At 41.7% G+C, this 19,531-nt stretch overlaps 2 protein-coding genes across 4 annotated transcripts in view; one reads left to right on the plus strand and one right to left on the minus strand.

Moving 5' to 3' along the window:
• Window positions 1–4,651, minus strand: part of ENO4 (enolase 4) — a 29,097-nt gene extending 24,446 nt beyond the window's left edge. The window contains exons 1-3 of one of the 2 annotated variants that reach the window (XM_017543793.2): window positions 4,098–4,650; window positions 1,444–1,572; window positions 524–714 (exon numbers count right to left, since the gene is read on the minus strand). In XM_017543793.2, coding sequence (XP_017399282.1) covers window positions 524–714; window positions 1,444–1,572; window positions 4,098–4,262 — 485 coding nt within the window. In that variant the 5' untranslated portion in view covers window positions 4,263–4,650. Of the gene's footprint in view, window positions 1–523; window positions 715–1,443; window positions 1,573–4,097 lie in introns of both variants that reach the window. The other variant, XM_017543794.2, reaches the window with a different exon arrangement.
• Window positions 3,256–19,531, plus strand: part of HSPA12A (heat shock protein family A (Hsp70) member 12A) — a 181,691-nt gene continuing 165,415 nt past the window's right edge. The window contains exons 1-2 of one of the 2 annotated variants that reach the window (XM_037743969.1): window positions 3,256–3,308; window positions 18,340–18,427. In XM_037743969.1, coding sequence (XP_037599897.1) covers window positions 18,340–18,427 — 88 coding nt within the window. In that variant the 5' untranslated portion in view covers window positions 3,256–3,308. Of the gene's footprint in view, window positions 3,309–4,111; window positions 4,264–18,339; window positions 18,428–19,531 lie in introns of those variants that run through there. The other variant, XM_017543784.2, reaches the window with a different exon arrangement.

Here is a 19,531-nt window from a genome sequence, read left to right on the forward strand (position 1 = left end):
AATGGAAAAATGATTCTAACCTATTACTTAGTTGGGCAATGAAGAACATTTCCATAGCCCTTGTAAATGCTTCCTCGTTAGCATTTTAGAGTCAATCTATGGGCAAAGCATGAAAGACTCAGTTGTGGCTGGAGGACAGAATGTAAGTGTCAGCCGTCGTGACTAAATAAAAGGTTATGAGAAGCTCACAGGTAGCATGCGATGGGGTGGAGAGAGGAAAAGGGCATCCTCTGGATTCATAATCTGATTCTTTTCCTGAGAAACTTTTTACGAAGTCTTAAGAAAGCTCTGTACATGGAAAGAGACCAAAAAGCCCTATGTAGCATTACACAATAAGGTGTTAATTACAGGGTTTTCAGGAGAAAACAAATTTTATGCTAAATGTGGCTGCTTTCACATATGCTTTGTAAACTGACTTCCCAATTCTATAGATTTGACAGGCCCATTTTATTGGCAGGTGAAATGGAAATACAGTGGACGTGTATTTGTACTTAATGTTTATATTTCAAAGTGGAAGCTGTACCTGAGTAGGTGATCCACCTCTGCCTGGTCAAAGGGTGCGATGCCCTGGAGCTCGTGCGTGATGCTGCCGTTGACCCACTGCACAGCAGTGCTGACTGCACTGGTCCTCTCTGCCTCCTCCACCTCAGCCAGCTCGGGCAGAGCGTTCTCATGGACTTCAAAGTGAGTTGAGATCACCACAGAACATATGCTCTGAAAATCATATAAATGTGTTCTACACGTTCCCTACCTCTCCCAGAAAGAGGAAATTAAATGAAGCCAGGTTTTAAATGCATGAAATTTTACCACCAATTTCAAGGGAAGAATGAGAATAGTTTTCTTTGAGATATTTTTATAGCTGTTGAAACATTGTGGAACCCAGCTTCACAGAACACTAAAAATACCCGTAGAAAAACCCTACATTGAACTTCATTTTTATCACTACCTCTCCAATAAATAACAAAATGCAAATTTAATCATTATTATTCTCCTACCAGAGACTATAGCAAAAATTATTTCTAACAAATATGTAGCAAAGTGAATTAAAATAAATTGTTAAAACTATTAAAGTAAATTATTTATTTAGGTCAGCCTAACATCTATAAATAGGTAAATAGACTAATTTATAAACCTACACATAGATTTATAGAACCTACCACATAAGTCATGTCAGAGTTTAAAAACTATTTTTGCCTCATTCCTTTTATCCATGTTGGATCATCCTTGGGCTAGTATGTCATGTCTGCATCAAAGTTACACTTAAACATAATAAAGCCCTCATGGTTGATTGTATAATTCATGCTTACATGACTACCTATGCAATACACATATATTTTACAAACACTGGATTTCAAAACATTAATTTTCTACAGTTTATACAAGAGTTGCTAATAAATGCAGTGGGGCCAAGACATTAAGGAACACATTTAAACTGCTTCATACCTTAGGAAAGTTTTGAATGGTGCAGAATATTTCTACTTGCAGGGTTGGAAGCCCCAATCCATCCAGTACGTCTTTCCCAACAATTTTGCATATGGTGGGAGGCTTTGCAAGTTTAGAAAAGCAGTTTGCCTTCAACACACACAAAAGAACAAAAATCATCTGGTTCAAGTTGGTGTTTGGGAAAAAAAAAAGTCATAATACCACATCTATTTTATCTTCAAAAGGTCATTCACATTGACTGTAGTTTCTACCAAACCTCTCTCTGAATATTCTTCCTGATGCCAGGATTAGACTGGCAGCTCTGTGAGAACTGCCCTGCCCTCACGTACTGAGATTTGGATTCACCCCACTCCCGAGTCTCTGGTACATGGGGCAATTTGGTTTATGTTGAACTCTCAACAGAAATTTGCATACATTTCTTAATTTAAAGGCCCTGTGTCACTATTTAGCAGGCCTTATTATAGTCAATTCAGTTGCCTAAGCTATCCCTCTTTTCTTTTTTTGAGACTGGGTCTTGCTCTGTCACCCAGGCTGAAGTGCAGCAGCACCATCATGGCTCACTGCAACCTCAACCACCCAGGCTCAAGAGATTCTTCCACCTCAGCCTCTGGAGTAGCTGGGACCACAGGCACATGCCCCCACACCTGGCTAATGTTTATTTATTTTTTGTAGAGATAGCATCTTACTACGTTGCTCAGGCTGGTCTCAAACTCCTGGCCTCAAGCAATCCTTCCACCTCAGCCTTCCAAAGTGCTGGGATTATAGGCATCAGCCACTGTGCCCAGCCCCCTTGATACAGGGGGGTATCTAGAACAACTGGTTTCTAGAACACCATGATGCATTTAAAGAGAGCTATGGTCAGACTCGCATGCTAGGACACTGCTCTAGCAGCACTCTGCTGGATGGGCTAGATAGAGGGCGAGACTAGGTGAGAGTAGGCACGGCCAAAACTAGAGCAGTAAATAAAAGGAAAAGGAGGTTGCTTTTTTGCCTCTGCAATTCCTGAACATCCTCCAAAGTCCAAGCCAAAGGCTTCCTGGATATACAGCCTCCAAGGATCTTTTCCATCCCTAATCCCTTTATTAGCATATAGAGATCTGTCCCTCAATCTGGCACACAGTCATCTATCACCTTCTCTTTTGCTCCAATTATTTTATATATTAGTGACTTTTGTCCCAAACTAAGATATAAGTTCCCTGAGAGCTGTACAAACAAATATCCTGGCTGCTTAATAGAATGAGATCATTGTACTGGGGAACAAGAGTCCATGTTTGCTTTTTTTTTTTTTTGAGACAGAGTTTCACTCTTGTGGCCCAGGCTGGAGTGCCATGACACGATCTTGGCTCACCACCACCTCCGCCTCCCAGGTTCCAGCGATTCTCCTGCCTCAGCCTTCCGAGTAGCAGGGATTACAGGCAGGCGCCACCATGCCCAGCAAATTTTGTATTTTTAGCAGAGACGAGTTTCTCTATGTTGGCCAGGCTGGCCTGGAACTCCTGATCTCAGGTGATCTGCTTGCCTCGGCCTCCCAAAGTGTTGGGATTACAGGTGTGAGCCACCGCACCCGGCCGGAATCATCATTTTTACCACATCGTAGTGGTACTAAGGATTAAGTAAGTTATAGCATGCAGCACAAGGGGCTCAGTAAACCCCTCACTTCTCCCCTTTTATAGGCCATGAATGAGGGGAAAAAATTCTCGGATCATCCTTTATATCAACTGCCTCAACACGACGTGGTTTTGTATCCTGACAGCACATCTGCTTCTGCATAGCCCTCATTCTGCTTGGTGTTCACACTGCCTCCTTGCTTTCCCTCGCCACAGTGCAAATTCCTAGAAGCCCCAACCACACTTGACTTCCAGACGGTAAGTGTGGGTTACTACTTTTGGATCTGGAAGGGAGAAAACGCGTTTGCTTCAACTGCTCACTGCTTAAGGTTAAGGTATGTGCCAGATCTCCGGGCTGGGCACAGACTCGAAAGGTGATAAGAAAAGGCCCCTGTGCCCAGCAGGGGCTCACAGGCTGCCTAGGGAGGCTGCCTCAGGGGCCTAGAATATACGAAGGACATGCTGTAGGCACCCAGAAGGACGGTTGGTCCAGGGGTACGTGGGCAAGGCTTTGGTCTGAATTTTGGAGTTTAGGGAGGGGGCTGGTCAGATAGAAGCAGGCATCCCGGCAGAGGAGCCAGTAGAATGAGGCCCCAGGCTAGGGTGAGGCCAAGCTGTAGCAAACACCAAGGTGTTCATTCTGTGGTCAAAAGGGAGCTGCTGAAGGTCGGTGAGCTGAGCTGGGGGCATTAAGGTCTGTGTTAAAAATGACAATTGGCAGCCATGAGTGGCGGGCCGACCCATAAGCGGAGAGGCCCCTTAGGTAGCGAGGAAGCCTGCCAGGCCCTGGGCTGTCGCCGCAGGTCAAATCCGCCTAGAGCCCTCTTTTCTCCTGCTGCTTCCTTTCCACTACTTTCTCTGCGGAGATCCTTTCGCCCCAGGGTGTCCTCCCCGCTCCTTCCCTCCTGGAGTCTCCTCCGCTAGACGCAGACCCAAGGCCCCGGCAGCGCGCATGCGCGACTCTGCGGCGCGGCGCATCGCGTTACCGCAGCGCTGGGTGGGGGGAGAGGGGCTGGAGGGAGGAGGGCACGTGTCCCAGGTCCCTACCAGGTGCCCGTAGACGTCGGCCGGCTGTAGGTAGAAGGTTGAGTTGAGCAGCTCTTCCAGCCTGCGCGGAACGTCGTTCTCCCGGTAGTACTCCATCGCCTGCTGCTTCAGCTTCTGCAGCTCCCTAGTGGTCCCACAGCTGCGGCCGCCGCCTTCTTCCCCCATGGTAGGAGATTTAAAAGGCTACAGCGGGGTTTAGCCTGGGGGCCCACGAGCGTCCTTGCTGTCGCTAGGCAACGCAACGTGATCCCGACCCCCAGATCTCGCGATGCGTCCAGGCCTAGGTTCTTCCTGCGGCAAAAGCTGCTGCCTTTCTCCCGGCCAGAATGGCTTTTGCGCCCGCTCCCCTCCCTCTTCTCCCTGCGGGATTGGGTCCGGGGTGTCTGGGCTCCTAGACTCCCAGGACTGTCGCCCTCCCAGCTTCGTTTTCACCACTTTTCCCCGGCGATTTTCCAGAAGGGAAAATATTTAACGACCTCATCAAGCGCGTTTTGCCGGAGCGCGGCAGCCTTAGCTCCGACTTGCACCTGGGGTCGCGCGCTCGGCTCCCCTTGGCCCAGCGCCTCGGGCCACCCGGCCCACCCCACGCGCCCCCTAGCTCTCTGCACTTAGTGAGCTCCTCCGGGTTGCTAGGGCCGCCTGTGCAAGGCAGACCCACTCTATTGGGGGAGGGATGTGGGAGCTCAGGACACACAGAGCTGTGGCGGTCTCAGGAATTCTTTCACTGGGCTCATGCTACTTGCTCTGAGCCAAGCAGTGTGGTGGCTGGGCCTGCTATGATGTCCAGGAGAGAAACGGCCACTCACCTTTCCCTGGGATATTAGTGGGGGTGAAAACAACGGAATGAAAAAAGCCAGTGTGGGCTGAAAATATTTGGGGTGAACCCTAAGGGATGGTTGTGGTTTGGGCAGACCTAAGGGTGGGGGTTGATTCAGGCAGGACTTGGGGAGGTAAAACAAAAATGGGGGAATGGCCTTAGCTTACATTTTCTCTCCAGAATGCTGCCTGTGTCATGCCCGTTTCAATCCAAAGTGCCTTCCTGGCTTCACTGCATCTGCCAGGTGTCATACGATTACAGAAGTTAGTGTGCGTCCTCAGTTCTAGATACTTCCAATGCTGCAGGAGTGGGCGGCGATGGACAGGATGTTCTTGTTTTACTCTGGCCCGTTTATGTTCCCTACCCGAGTAGACGAGTTACAAGATGTGTGCCACACTTTGCCCCCAATGGAAAACATACCTACTCTGCCTGTTTTCTGAGTCACTTAGCATAAAATGAGAGTGAGTGAGAAAGCCTTTTGAAACAAGACAGTTATTTTCAATACTTGCACAAAGTATTGAAAATACTTTGTGATGCTGATGATGATGCAGATGCATAAAAATGTGATGCTGTAAGTACTGTTATGCAGCCCAGACATGCATCTTCCAAACTTCCGCCGTGTTCTGTCTGCTCTCTTATGGAACGTCTCACGGTTTGTGTGTGATAGACCATCATGTACCAGCCTTCTCTCCTTGCTAGATGGAAATCCCCTGACGGTAGGAGCTGAGTCTGTTATCTTCACATCTACCACGGAGCCTGCGGCCCTGCAAGGGTAGAGTATGTAGTCTGCTGAATAGGTGTTGAATGAACCCTTAAGCAAAATAAGCTGATACTATTGCTGTTGTTTCCATTCCACCTTTTTGCTTTTCCTCATATATCCCTTGAAGAAAGGCACCTCCTTCTCTCCTATGCTCATCCTTGAGTGCACAGGTTGAGTCCCACATCAATGAAGCCGCATCCACAGTCCAGCTGTCACTCCAGCCAGCCCTTCTTTCTGAACTCTTCCCTCATTTGCTGCCTGGACCACAAAGTTCAGCCCTCAGGGATGTGTTGATTCATTTGACCTTTCAATGGAAGATTGCGAGTATCCTGGGCTGGGACCACTATGTCTTAGAGTCTCTCCCTGTAACCCATTTGTCTCAGTTCCAGGCGGACAGCAACTTTGTCTGTCTTGTTCACCACTGTGTCTGCAGCATCATTACATTACCGGATGGAATAGCTGCTCAGTAAAGATTTGGTGAATGAATGAATGGGTTTTACACATAATAAATGGTTAATAAGTACTTAACTCACAATCAAACGTTTTGAAGGTGGGTGAATCATGAGTACACCAGCCTGTCTGGAGCAAAGAGTTTCTTTTCAGGAATAATGACAAATAGGTTGGAAAAGTAGTTTGAGGTGATATTATGAAGAGGCTGGAATCTCATTTTGTAGGAGAAGGAAGCAACCACAAATTTCTGAATATAGGAAGGGCAAGAAATAAGTAGGGTTTTAGGAAGTTAACTTGCAGCAGTGGGTAGCATTGATGTGTTTTTGTTATACAGAAAACAAGAGACAGAGGCAGAAAATTGTGTGTGTCCAAGGGCCTAAACACTGATGGCAACCATGGGAATTGATGAGTAAGAGAGAATAGAAAGGATGGATGTAAAAGGCATTGAGTGGTTGGATGTGGGTTTGGGGAAGCAAAGATGGCTATTGAGGATACCTTGTAGAATTCTGTGATAGTTAATGGAAGTAGGATCAGTGCATCATCTGGTTTTGATGGAGGCAACATGATGCATTTGGTGTTAGATGTGTAGAGCTTGAGGAGCATTGCTATCCCAGAGGAAAGGGAGGACTGAAGATCCAGATAGACAACATCCGCGTAGCATTCAGAGTTGTAAGAACAGACAAATCCTTTGGAGGGCAAAGGGGGAAACATCATTTTGAAGTAGGACCTAAATATTGGGGGAGGAATATATTTAAGACATAAAAGGAAGGCAAGGAGCTACATCAGGAAAAAGGGTTTAGAGAAAAAGGAAAAAGCAAAATCACAAAGTCTAAGGCAGAGACTTTAGGGAATATTTCATATGTATGTGTTTGTGTGTGTAAAACTGCATAGAAAAAAGTCTGAAAAGATATATATCAGCGTGCTAATTGTGTTGTCCCAAGGTGATCCGATCACCAGGACCTTTTGTTTTCTTCTTTTCATGTATTGATAGTATCTGGTTTTCCTGTAATGAATGCATTACTTGTATAGCCTCGAAAAATTACATTTACAGTATTTAGAAAGTTCCAAGAGGATGAAGACTTTAAGAAGAAATCTCAATTATTCCCTTGTAGACTCATTTCATTTTCTCAAAAAAAAAGTGACAATACATGAAGTCAAAAAATCAATTAATAAATAGAAACTACCATCCTGGTCAATCAACTTCTGTCATTCACTCAATCAACAAATATTTATTGAATGCCCACCATGTGCCAGACACTGTTCTAGGCACTGGGGAAAGAACAGTGAATAAAAAGAATTCCTTCTCTTCACGGAATTTAAGTTCCAGGGACACTCCAGTAGCACTTATATCAGAGTGAGTCATCAGGACAAACTGAAATCATAGATGTGAAAGCATTTGGAAAAAAGTTGGTATACAAGGGGTTTATTAACAGCCGATTGGTATTGACAGATCCAGGTAAATAAAATGATTATTCATGAATATTCAATTTTCTTATTTTTCATAGATATTAGGAAATGTTTATGGGGTTTTAGCTATAAATATACTCATATATATGCAGATTTTATACATACTTTACACATTCCTTGTTTTAGTATCTTGGTGATTGTGTTTCCATTTTATATTGAGATTGAATGTCTAAGGGTACTTGAGAAGGGTCAAGTGTATTGCTAACCCTAAACTTACCAAACTGGGGAGCTGAGGATGGGAGGGAAGAAAGGGGAAAGAAGAGGCTCAGAAGATTTAGAAAGTTTCTGCAACATATTCACACAGAGAGGGTAGGACTGTGCTCTCCTATTTTAGAAAGATGAAATAATATTAGAGGATACAGTCATGACTGTTTAACGTCCCATGAGTCTGTAACTGCACTGGAAGGCATGTATGGCGTGTACAAGAAACGCTTGTCTGGAAGTGAGAAAACATAGATTGGAGTCCCAGCTGCCCCTGAGATCCATCTGTGTCCGTAAAAAGAGGAGTTTGGACGGGGTTAGAATTTCCTAAGCTTTTTGAGTATGAAGGCTCCTTTTAACAACAATAATAAAATTCAGTCCCTCCCCCCAATGTAACAGTAGTTATATATAATAATTATAAATTCAGCAGTATTTCTAGAGGCATAATATATTTTTATTCATGGACATTTCACGCATATGAAAAGGCATACATTTATGGGCAGGCCATTATTCAGTGTTGGGGGTGTATTTGATGTCTTTGGAGTGATGGGCCCCTTGCACAGAGTTCATGGGCTTCCTGGTGGCCTTTTTAGAGAACCCCTGAACCAAGTCTTTCCATCTTGGATCTCTCCAACTCTGTAGCTCTAATTTAAGCTAAAATATCAGGATACATTAGTCTGTTGCAACTTGCTAACTGAAGACCCTTCATGGAGGAAATTAACCGTTCTTCAGTCTACATTTCAAAAACAATTTCTGAGCTATGTCAGACATTTCCTAAATGAATGTGGATGAAGAAGACGCATTTGTTCATTTTTCCCTAATCCTGTCCAGCACCTTTATTTAATTTGGAACTTGTTTGCCGTGACTTTGATGTTCATAAGTGATTATCTAGATGTTATTTTGGGTTTGCTATCAAGTGCTTGTTAATGCTTATTTCCTACACTTGACAGCTGTGATGAATATCATTTTTCATAGGGAACTAATGAACATGACCACAGGTGCCTTTAATTAGAATCATAAACAGCCGATAATAGATGGAAGTCGTTGCCTTTTCCTTATCTAGAAAATGGGAATAATAATGTTAACTGTCTTCACTCAGTCATCATGCTTAGGAAACAAGATTCCTCATCTAGAAAATGGGAATAATAACGTTAACCATCCTCACCCGGTTGTCCTGAATAAGAAATATGATTACCAAGCTAACTGGAAATACAAATAGCTGTAAATTAAATGCTAAGTTAAAAAAGTAGGAATTATTTGGTTAATAAGTGGGGAGGCTTTTAAGATTTTTTTTTCTTTATTGATGTCTGTTGGCAGTAGTCATTACCACTATAATAGTAATAACAGCAAAACAGCCAAAACAACAGTTGCCACTATCTTTGATTGGGCACTTTTATATGCCTGGAGCTTTACTTCCATCATTCCATTGAATCTGCAGAACAGCCAAAAAAGGTAAGTAATTGGCTCAAGGTCACACAGTTAATAAATAGGGGGGATGGAATTTGAACCCAGCTCTGACACCAGGGCCCTTGTATTTCCCATTGTGCTCACTGTCTCTCAAAGCTAGAACTCTCTTAGGTTCCACTGTCTCATGCTAGCTGTTGCTAGACTCTTGTCCGTCCTCTTAGGAGGGGCCAGTTGAGTTGCTCACTTGGCGGTCTTGAAGAAAGAATGTTCAGTAAGTGGTATCTTGATCATTGGTTCTCAGTCTGAGCCACACATCAGAATCACCTGGAGATTCTGTTGGCTTCTTCTAAGCACTATTAGAATTTAAGCACCGTGAAGAGATTGTTTATTTTATTCATTGCTACAGTATTGAATGTTACTGATGATTGGGTCCTATCCCAGACCTATTAAATTGGAATCTCCAGAGGGTAGGGCCCATGCATATATATATTTTTAAATACATGATATTAATATGCAGCCAAGGTTGCAAACCTCTGCTCCAAAAGATTTCTCCATGGATCATGTCAGAAAGAGAATAACAAAGGCTTCCCCCAGGAATGATTTATTAATGGAGGAAGGCAACAAGGCCTAGAAAATCAGAGTTCACAAGTTCAAATCCTGGTTGTTCCATTTCCCAGTTGTGTGACCTCTTTACAAATTATTTGACCTTTCTGAGCCCATTTCTGCACTAATATTTTGAATTTCATAGGATTGCTAGGAGATGTAATTTTAAAATCCATGTCAATTTCTTTCTGCTATGGCTAACACGTAGTAACTGGTGGTGGTGTGACCAAGGAAATGAAGGAAAAGGAAAATGTAGTATTTTAGCAGTTTTGGAGTATTTATCTGAAAACCTTTATTTAGCTTGTACTGGAATCCAAACTGAATTGAATAAAAGGGAATCCCATTTTGAAAACAGTATCAGTGACCTTTTGAGGTGATTACGCCTCCTGGTAATCTGTCACTTTTAGCCTTTAGCATTTGTGGATAATTGTGAAGTTGATGTGTTGTTTCTCTCTTGCTTCCCAAATAAAGCAGAAAGCTGGAGCCATAGTCATAATGTGAGTGTTCAAAGCTGGCATCCTGTCAAAGGCTGTTTTAGATTCAGCCTTCCGGTCATTTGTTCAAAGGCCTTTGACACTGAAGACCAAAAGATACTGTTGGAGATGCCACTGCTGGCAGTTTAATTAGTATTTTTCAGAATACGCACAATTTCTATATGAGCAGAATGAAACTGGAAGTAGGGCAATTATTCAGGGACTTCAGACAGTAAAGAGCAAAGGAAAAGATGAAGCCAAAGAAACTTTGCCATTTTTAAATAGATTTTTTTATTTTTATTTTTTTTAGTAGAGACGGAGTCTCGCTTTATCGCAGAGGCTGGAGTGCAGTGGCACAATCTGGGCTCACTGCAACCTCTGTCTCCTGGGTTCAAACAGTTCTCCTGCCTCAGCCTCCCAAGTAATTGGGACTGCAGGAGCACACCACGAAGCCCGGCTAATTTCTTTTGTATTTTAGCAGAGACGGGGTTTCACCGTGTTTCCTAGGCTGGTCTCAAACTCCTGAGTTCAGGCAATCCACCTGCCTCAGACTCCCAAAGTGCTGGGATTACAGGCATGAGACACCATACCTGGCCTTAAATAGATAATTTTTTAACTTTATAGAAGTAGCTACAACTTAAAGGTATTTTTGTAACATAATTACAGGGCTAATAAAACAAAAGGAATACATACAAAGTACCTTCAAAAGGCCAGGTTTTCTTATTTTTACTTCTTTTATTAATATAAAAATAGCAAAATAAATAGTATGATTGTACGTATTGTGAGTGAAGAAGATGTTAAATGTATTTTCCACATAGGGGGCAGCAAAGAAGAGAGAGGAAGAGTCCCAGTTAAGAGGACCAGTTAGATGTTTTATCAAGTTATGGCCAAAAAAAAAAAAAAAAAAAGGTATTCTCTGTGACTCTTGTAAATATCGATTGGGTTTGTTTCCTGGGCCTTGAGAGTTCTGTGCCTGTTTTGTTGCTGCACTTGAATGAGTGTTAATACATTGTTTGACTGTTGTAATTAAACTTGAGAACCTGATTGAAGGGGATTTTAACTTCCTTGAAAATGTACTCTAAGTTAATCTGCTTAAGAGGAATTATCTGTTTCTTATTAGCAAAATCAAAAGACCGCTTCTGCCTTATAACACAATTTCTACAGGCCTGGTTATGAATCTTATGGTAATGTTAAACTTTCAAAAATTATTTGAGGAATTTAAAAAATTGAGTTGTCAACTTAGGGCTTGATTTTAGATTAATTATTGGCAAAATGTAGAATTTTTTTTCATTATGATGTTGTTTTCTCTTTTTCTGCCATAATTTTGTCTAGAGTTGGCAGCTATTTTTTCCTGAGAAGTTAATTACAACTTTTTGAGTGTTAAGAAAAAATAGCAGTCACAAATGCAGAATGAGAATTGTTTTTCAAAATACTGTATTTTAGAGGAGTAAATTCTCAGTACATTTTTGGCAAATAAAATTAGACAAATTTACTAGTATTAATTTAACTGCATCTCTTTTGTATATGACAAACATCTATAAATTATTATGAATGAAGCCCTATGTACTTCCAAAATTATTTCAGGTGATATATGTGAATGAATCTGTAATGTGTTAGTTTAAATTTCTGTACCAGATGTTAAAAAATACATTGAATTGTGTTGAATGCTGACAAGGAATAATGCATGATTAATCCTGTTTTTAATTAAATAATATAATTATTTTATCATTGTGCATTCAACACTTTAGGTAGAGGTTACAGGAATAAAACTACTGATAATCAGCATCTATTTCTCAGAAAAATGTTTCCATTAATACTTAAAGTTTAGTAAAGATAAAAGACTAAAATATTGTTTCTAAAGTAGAAATGCTTTTATTGTGTTATTATTGATGTTTGTTTTTGGCCTGAGCTACAATTTTAACTGCTACATTTGAGGGATGGGAAAGACTAGGAAAGCGCAAGAGAATCTGACACACAGTTGTACTCAGAATGGAATAAAGAGTTGTGTGTATTAGGAGAATGTTGTGTGAAGGTAGTTTCACCTGAAATAAATAACTGAAGCAAAAGTGTGGTTTGGATTAGAAGTATCTAGGTGCCTGCCCTCAGCCCCATTTCTTTTTGTGTGCTTAGAGATCTGGCCAAGGGAAGCAGCATGAGTAACCCGGGCTTCACTCTGTTCCACTGCCCTCACCGGATCTATCAGAGCGTCCTGAGGGAGCCGCATTTGTTCAGCAGCTACTGTTAGACTGTTGTGAAAATTGGAGTTGATCTGTGACCAACTGATTGATTTAAAATGTCACTGAGCGATCCAAGGTAGTCATCCTCACAAAGCTCACAACCATATGTTTGCATTCTAGTCTTACAAACTTTAGGGAAATTTGAAAATGGGAGAAGATAGTGAAACACACTCAGAAGGTAGGAATTCCATTTGAGTTAACCTTAGATCTCTGTACTTCCTAAAACATTTTTCTGTGTCTAACATTTTAAAAGCCGAGTTTCTGTTTGAGGGAACTAGTGCCACATTTCTTTTTGATGTAAAATTATTCTCAGCCAACACTTGTTGAGATTCGTATTAACTGTGGGTCTGATCGGAACTTTGGTTGCCTAATCATAAATACTTTCTTTTCTTTATAGCTAAGCTGACAGGAAAAATACAGTTCCTGTGCCGATTTTGAGAATGCAGAATCAAATACAAAATCAAAGACTATGTTTTTATAGGGTAAGAACAAAGGGCTATAACTTTTAAAGAATGATATTTGAAATAAATAAAATGTGTATTTATCAATTTATAAGCTTTAGAATGAATGTTGTTCTGTGTATCATTTATTATTTTACCGAAAGTACAACCACTTAAAATTCTGAACCAAGAAAATTAATATTTGCAAAAGAAAATTATCTGTTCATTTAGTAGTTTTTTGTATACATCCTATAAACCAAATGCTGGAAAATTAGTTGTCTTTCTCGGAGATAATTATAAATCTGCAAAACAGGATATGAGGATATGCAATCAAAATGAACTCAAAACAGGAACTCTGTTTAATTTATATTTGCAAGACACTTTATCTCCAAATATTATTATATGAGAAAAAAAATCACTGTGTGTTTTGTTTTTAACTAAAAAGAACTGATTTTCCAGTCTGTGTGTATGCTGTCTTGAGTCCAACTTACTAGGAGCGTGCTTTGGACTTTTCACACCCTTTCAAGTCCATCTAAAAAAAAAAAAAAAAAAAGAAAGAAAAAAAAGCACTAACCTCTTGGCACAAAACTAGACCCTGGCGGGTAAATCAAATGTTGCACACATGTCTGTACCCTCTTGGGTTAAGGCTTAGCTGCCACATCAGGTTCAGTCCATATGATTACTATGTTTATGATCATATGATTACTATATTTATGATCGACCCACCTTGCTTCCAAATTGAGACTTTAAAATTACACACATCATGCCATCCTGTCTCATCTACTTTTGACAAAATGTGTAGGTGAGATTTTAGGGTATTTTTTTACAAGGCATCTACGAAGTCCTTTGGAATCAGTCATACTTGTGTTGATTACTAAAGTGCATCTTTTTCAGTGGGATATTTTTAAATAAGCTGTAACTTTGGATGGATATTATTGGAGGAATGGAGCTGTGATCCCTGTCAAACTGAGAAAAACAAGGGTATGGGAAGACTCCTTTGACTACTTAGTGCTTTGTGACTTTTGAAAGAAAGGGAACTTTGCGGCATGTAATTCTAAGAAAATTGTAGGAAACAGCAAAGTAGAGCAAGGCTCTTTGTGAGGGAGGGGAGTGAAGTCTGTGCTCATATAGCTTCGGTAACATCTGACCTGATCCGAAACACTGCGTTCGAAATATTCCTTTAGAATGATCTTGTGCATTCCACAGAGGCATAAAATAGCAAAATCTATTTCTTCCCTTAGCCAGTAGTTCTATATTCAAGAGCTATAAAATAAGGTTCAGATCGATGTCATTTTCCAGCTGGAAAGTATGTTCACATTATGTATTGAAAAGAAACATTTCAGCAAGTCCTGTTACCCGCTAGCCTGACTGTTAGCTTTTTATTAAAGTATTAAGGACCTTTACATATCTGTATGTTAACTTTTAGTGGATGATATACATATTGGTGACAAATGAAAACACATGGATTTTCTAAGTACATAAGGTGCTCAGGTTGAAGTGTGTGGCTCTCACTACATAAATAAGTTGGCAAATATGAATTATGAAGAATTTAGCAGTTACCACTCAGAAAAATCACATATTAGCCCAGGTTATAATTCTCATCTCTCTCTACATTTAACCAGCTGTGTCTTGACAGAAGAATAAGTCAACATTTTAAAAAATGCAGTCTTTTTTTTTTTAATGCAAACCCCAGCATCTTTACAAACCCTCTTTTGTATGAAGTTGAAACAAACTTAACTGAAGGTTAAATTGTACCTTGTGAAGTCAGATGGTTTAAAATGTGCTATGGAGATCCAATTGAGGAATAAGATGTAAAGCGTGATTTTGTTGTCTTTGAACTTTGGAATTCTAGGCAGACCTTTTGCATCATGTACAAATAAGCCAAAAAGGGGTGCGCTTGGAAGTGAAACCAGTCCCACGGTTGCTGTCAGATTTGACCTTCATTCCACTGATGATGTGTTTGTTTGTTTTTTTTTTTCTCCACTTTAAATGTTCTGTTTTTCCCCCCTCCAGAAATATGGTGAAATGTTGTTAAAACTGATCACCCACGCTCTCACTCTGGGAGTTCATGCAGAGGACACTCGGCCTGAGGACCAGCAGTAGGCCAGCCACCCCTGCCTCCCTCCCATGCAGAATGCCACCCCCCGGCCCTCCCATCACACCCTGGCTTGCTGTGCTGCTCTGTACGAATGGGGTTTCTGTTTCCAGCCTTGATAGTCCAGGGTCTTCTCTTCTTGGATGCATGGGCTTGATTCAACCCACTTTCCTCTGCCTTTACCACCAATCAAATAGGCAAAGCTACTAGAAATTGCCATGTGAAGTAATTTACACTTACTATCCATTTCCCATGACAGTATATAAATCTTTGTTTTTATTTAAGGGACTCAGAGCCAAGCAGAACTTTGGGATTATTTGTTTCATATTTTATTTAGTTCTGTATTAATTATCAAATTAAACATCCAATTATATGTGTCATTTTACAGACAATTAAAACCTGTTAGTATGAGCAAATAGAAACACATTCAAATTCCGGGTTAAAAGGCTGTCAGCATAATTCTTCATATTTGGGAATCAGTTTATTTAATGGGCTTAGATTTAAAGAATTTTTTTTGCATTCTTTTTACTAAATAGGCAAATAAAAATACCTTTTATTATACGTAGGAAAATACCTTTTATTATATACAGTATATTTTGATATAGTATGTGTTAATTGCCCTAGCTCGCTATCATTTATATTCTGTTAGTATTAAAAGATTTTAAAATCTAAAATCCGCAGTCTCAAAATTCTAAGAAAAAAAAATGCACATAAGTGCAGCTATGGAAGTTGTACCATGACATTTCAGAGGATTTAGCTGCACAAAATTCGATGGCATTTTCAGATTTATCATCATAAACGGTCTTTTTCTTATAGCTCAGTTCTCTGTGCTCTTTGTTTGTCAGTAAGTGGGCAGATGTTTTTGCCTTTTTATAAAAGTGCAGTAATAGGCATGTCTGCTGCCTTTCCTTCATCAGCTAGAAGAAACATATTCACGGCTTATCCTGATGACAGATGATTCACCTGAGCTTTGTTCCAGATTGGTAGCAGGCAGCATGTCGTGTCGCAAATGGCCCTTCCCACCAACTCAGTTGAAAAAGGTCCCTCTGATTTAGATATAAACTTACGCTTTCACCTGTTGGAGAAAAATGAAACCATCACTAACCGTTTTTTATTTTGTTGGCAGGTTCATGCCTGTTACAAAGTGATTTATCCCCAGGTGAATTACTCCTTCACATTGGTGTGGCAGTGACTATTTAATAAAGCTATTTATGAAAACTCCTTAAGTGTGTGGTCCCCGTTCCCACAGTGTGTCACTGCCGCCGCCAAGTGACAGGTCTGAAAAATCAGCAAATCTTAAACAATTAAGGCATCAATTTCTCCTTCCCAAACCAAGGCTGCTGCTTCCTCCTAGATAAAGATACTGTCTACTTCTGTAAGGAGAACTGAAGACCCTTTCCCAAATCACGCTGGACCTATATGGGTGTCCCTCCAACCTCATGGCTCTCAGAGAAGAATGGCATGGGTGATGAAGAGAATTTCTTTCTCTGAATGAATAGATCTAATTTTAGGGTGGAGAGAGTTGTGTGTGTGTGTGTGTGTGTGTGTGTTTGTTTAGTTCACCACAATCTCACACAAAAATCATGCCATACAGCAGGGAAGAAATTATCTGTCTTAAAAATCCACCAGTCACACCAAAAATTTGTAACTCCAGGAACACACAAATACTTGGGGACGTATGCAAAGACTTCTCTTCTGCAACCTCATTCTTGAACGGGGCTAAGAGCTTTTCAATTGCTGTGACATTTTCAGCCAGGGAAGTAGTAGTTGTTGCAGAGCAATGTTTTACAGGCAATTACTTTATATGATCAATGGAGCAATTCCCCTTCCAGAAAGGAACCAAAGCGATCTAGTTAAATCATTAAAGAGAGAAAGAGAGTGGGAGAAAGGGTTCATCTCATTAGCAGGTGCCAGTGCTGCAGGCTCCGTGGCGGCATACAATGTCACTGGCCCTTTAAGACAATGACTGTGCTCCCTCCACGGCTGCCACCCCCTCCCCTGTAGCTGTTGACAGGTCTAAACCTCCCTAGCAGCCCATTGTGGCCGCAGTAGGAGGCACCTGCAGAAAATGTGCCAAAACCAGGCAGGGAGCAAGAGCTTTTCAATAAGCTCCGCAGCTGGAGAGGAGAGGCAACACTAAACAAGCAGCCTGGGCCCAGGCATGTGATGGGAAAAGGGGTCAAAAACAGACACCTCCTATGGGCTTTCTGAGCACTGTTCGGTTCAATTTGCTGACATCTTCTAGCTGGCTTTTCTCTATTTGCTTAATATGCTGAGGTATTTAGCTTAAAAGCACTAAATGCCCCATCACGATGAGCCGTTTTCCCTTTGCCCATTTACTGTTATTAAGGATGCTTTCCAGCATTTTCACTCTCTTTCTGCCCCAAACTAAGATTGTTTTCTTTTGCTCCTCTCTCATGACCACTCACAGGCATTCTCCACCACACACAGCCTGCTTGATTTTACTCATCTTTAATTCAGAGAGGAGTAAAGCTCTCCAAATTTAGGATCTATGCTACCTTTGTAAAGCACACACTCCTGACTGCATTCAGCACATGCGTGGAAGCTGAATTCTTGCATTCCAACTAGTAAACATGTATTGTGCATCTACGGTGTATCCATCAGTATTCACAGGACTTCCAGAAATCCACAGATGGACAAGACATGCTTTCCCCCTTGTATTGTTTAGGACCCAGCAGAGAAATGAATAGCTAATAGAACTGTGGGTTTTCGGAATTTGTTTTGTACCCAGTGCTTGTCTTTGTAATATCTACAGTCCTTTTAAGAATAAATAGGCGTGGAGGGAGAGGACAGGGAGTACCCTGGGATGGGCTGGTGGTATATTGGCTCTGTCAGGTGTGCCTTGGGGAACCAGAGGGCAGATTCTCCATGTCATCTCTCCAGGGCAAATGGAGAGAGAACCGGCCTGGTTCCTCAGTTTTGGCAGCTCTGGCCTCTCCACAATTCCTTCCGTGCACACAACGCTTCCTGGTTTTTGTGACTTTCCATCTATTTTTTTTCTTACTTGATGTAGTAAGGCATTATCTCTGTCTTGCAGATGAAAACATCTGAGACTCAGGGCTAAGCACCTTGTCCAAGGCCACACAACAAGTAGGTGGTAAGTGCACAGGCCTGCCAGGGACCCAGCTCCTCTGCGCCCACCTAAACCTTTGCTTTCCTCCGGCCGGGTCCTGCCTCTTCAAACTGTCAACCAGCACGGGTGCGCGACTTAAGAGCAACGTGGAAACAAAGCGACATTTTCACAGTACAACTCTTTTCCCCCCTCCTACAGATGGAGAGTGTTGGCGTGTACGGATTCTGTGGGTGTAAAGCAAAGAACAAAATGAAGTGTGATTCAAAGTGGGAAATAGCCGCTTCAGGTAGGAAATGAACTAATGTGTGTAAGTATCAAACTGGCATCTGAAATCATGACCCCTAGAGCCTCATTCCTGTCGAGAGGGACTAGGTATACATAGAACTGGGACGTTTAAACTTCTGCACGTGTAAGATGTTTGCCAGACCACTGCTGCAAAACCTGCTTGTTCAGAACACTAACAAGTGGGAAGAGGTTTGGGAGAATTTCAGAGGCACCCTTGAGTCAGAAAACAAACTTGTTCCCCAGCTATCCAAAGCCTAGAATCGTCGCTGGCCACACTCACACGCATAGATTGTGGAACTAGCATCACGTTGTCTTCCTGCCCTGCTCTGGTGGCCCTGGGAGATTGGCTCTGTGAGGGCCCATACAAAGGCAGGAAGATGGCCTCTCGCTCTTCTGGGCTTGTTTTTGCTTTAACATGTCTCTCCTCTCAGAGGACTGGTCCTCTTCCTTCTCCTTCGGTGCCTCCCTCCAATTCTGGAGAAAACAAGTGGACTATTCATGTAAAAAGAGAAAGACTGAGAAAGGGAGGGGGAGATGCCACCGACAAACTCCATTGAAAGCCACTGGCTGTTCATTTACATTCACACTTTTAAAACATGTTAACTAATGATGTTAAATGGTTTGCCAAAGGTCCTGGCAGGTCAGTTGTAGAAGTGTCATTTCTGCCTAATTAGGGCTCTTGTGGCTGCCTGGGGGCTCCCAGTGCAACCAGTGACAAGCCGAGAACTGACAGCTTCAATTGGAGCCAATGGGAAGGTTGAGCTGGTCGTGTTTTCCAACTCAGCCAGGTGTTTGCTGAATGGGGGAGGGACCTGGCGAGATCTGAGCGCTTCTATGCTTCTATGATCCTTTTTCTTTTGCTGCTGCCTCCCAAGTCCTTCCCCTTTGCCTGTCTTGTCTTGTGTCAAGGTCAAGAATGGGCTTCGCTAAATCAGCAGTTTGGGTTATCTCTGGGAGGCCATTAGCAATCCCCAGCCCAGACGTTTCAAGTGGTCTCAGACCCCAGATGCTAGATTTTTATCAGAGAGTAGGAAAAGAAAGGGAATGCTTTAGGTGAAAAACAATAATAGGAAGAAAACAAAACAAAACAAAAAAACCCAGAAAA

Source organism: Cebus imitator, unplaced genomic scaffold, assembly GCF_001604975.1.
Source record: "Cebus imitator isolate Cc_AM_T3 unplaced genomic scaffold, Cebus_imitator-1.0 Scaffold161, whole genome shotgun sequence".
In the NCBI taxonomy this organism is placed as follows: Eukaryota; Metazoa; Chordata; class Mammalia; order Primates; family Cebidae; genus Cebus; species Cebus imitator.